General features: G+C 45.2%; 1 protein-coding gene across 1 annotated transcript in view; it reads right to left on the minus strand.

Moving 5' to 3' along the window:
- Positions 1–783: 783 nt before the first annotated feature.
- Positions 784–1384, minus strand: part of LOC101996905 (HLA class I histocompatibility antigen, alpha chain F-like) — a 2971-nt gene continuing 2370 nt past the window's right edge. Inside the window, exon 6 of the mRNA XM_013351250.1 lies at positions 784–930. Coding sequence (XP_013206704.1) covers positions 784–930 — 147 coding nt within the window. The remainder of the gene's footprint in view (positions 931–1384) is intronic.

Genomic DNA, 1384 nt, shown 5'->3' on the forward strand with positions numbered 1-1384 from the left:
AAAGCGCTGAGAGACTCTGTCGGAATAGTCTTCTTCCAGGTTTCCTCGGCGGTCTGAGGCGCTGAGTCAGCCACTCTCCATGTTTTCAGGTCGTCCGTCAGAGCAATGTAATCCTGGCCATCAAAGGCGTGCCGACTGTACCCTCGAATGAAGCGCCGATCTGGTCCAATGACGCAGCCATCCAAGCACTGGAAAGTGTGAGAGACTGGCCCCGCCCCCGCAGTTAGCTCTGCCCACCTTGCCCCTACCGGCAAGGGGATTTGGGTCTAAACTGAACCACAAAGTCACAGTCCTCAGTTCCGGAGTGTGGGAATAGACCTGGGTATTTTGGAACAATATTTGTGGCTATTGATGTCAGTGGTCAGAGCAGCACACATGGTGGAGAAGGGTCTTAGATGGACATTTTAAGAACTTTAAGAAAGTGTAGTTTGACATGCTGTCAATCCTGAGTTTTTATGCTGATAAATTGTTCTCACCCTGGGGTGTAGTCGCAGATGGAAGATTTAGTAAGCAATTTATACAACAAAAGTCTCTGGATGGTTGTTATCTGAAAATTCTCCAACCTGGTTTCTTCTTGCCAGAAATAGTGGAATCCATATTCTTACTTAAACATAGACATTTTTATATTTGATATTGGGGCTTACTTGGTTTTGGGAAAAGCCAAAGAACCAAGCTTGAGACACCATGCTAGAAAGAGAACCCACACTCCTATCAACACCAGGATCCACACAAGTTCCACACGACACAGGTGCCCTGATCACACAACTGGTGCCCCAGTGCTGGTCACTGTAACTTGGAAAACTGTCCCTGCTGCTCCTGGAAACTGTATGTGACAATGGCATCCGTGCCAAAATGTATTCTCTGCAGCTTGAGGTTTTCCTTGTCACCTTTTGCTGAGTTAAGGTCCGGCAGGTCCTCCAGGTTGTGGAGCTGGGGACCCATGCTATTCCCAACTGCAGGATGTGGGGAAGTGATGGAGAGACTTGGGCTTTGCCTCCCTGCTAGACTCTCAGTAGAGAGTTAAGTTCTTGGATATGTGGCCAAAGGGTGAAAGTAGAATAAGGAATGTCAATTTCTGGAAAAATTATCTGCACATAAATATATAATTTTTCATACATGAGAAAAATGGCCAAGAGTACACAGTATTATGAGGTCCTAGGAAACCTCTGATGACTAGACATCAGGCAAATTTCTAAGTCTGGCTACAAGTGTATAGTAGGATCAGCAAACAAGAAGAGATGTGTGGGCAGGAAGATGACCAAATGCACTCATGAAGCTGTCTGATTAGCTGGCATCCCTCTGATTCTTAGCTGATAAGAATCCCCAAAAATTCTCAATATGAAATTTCTGTTCTTTCTTCTCACAAATGCTTTACAAAAAGCTA

Source organism: Microtus ochrogaster, linkage group LG2, assembly GCF_000317375.1.
Source record: "Microtus ochrogaster isolate Prairie Vole_2 linkage group LG2, MicOch1.0, whole genome shotgun sequence".
NCBI classification, from domain to species: Eukaryota; Metazoa; Chordata; class Mammalia; order Rodentia; family Cricetidae; genus Microtus; species Microtus ochrogaster.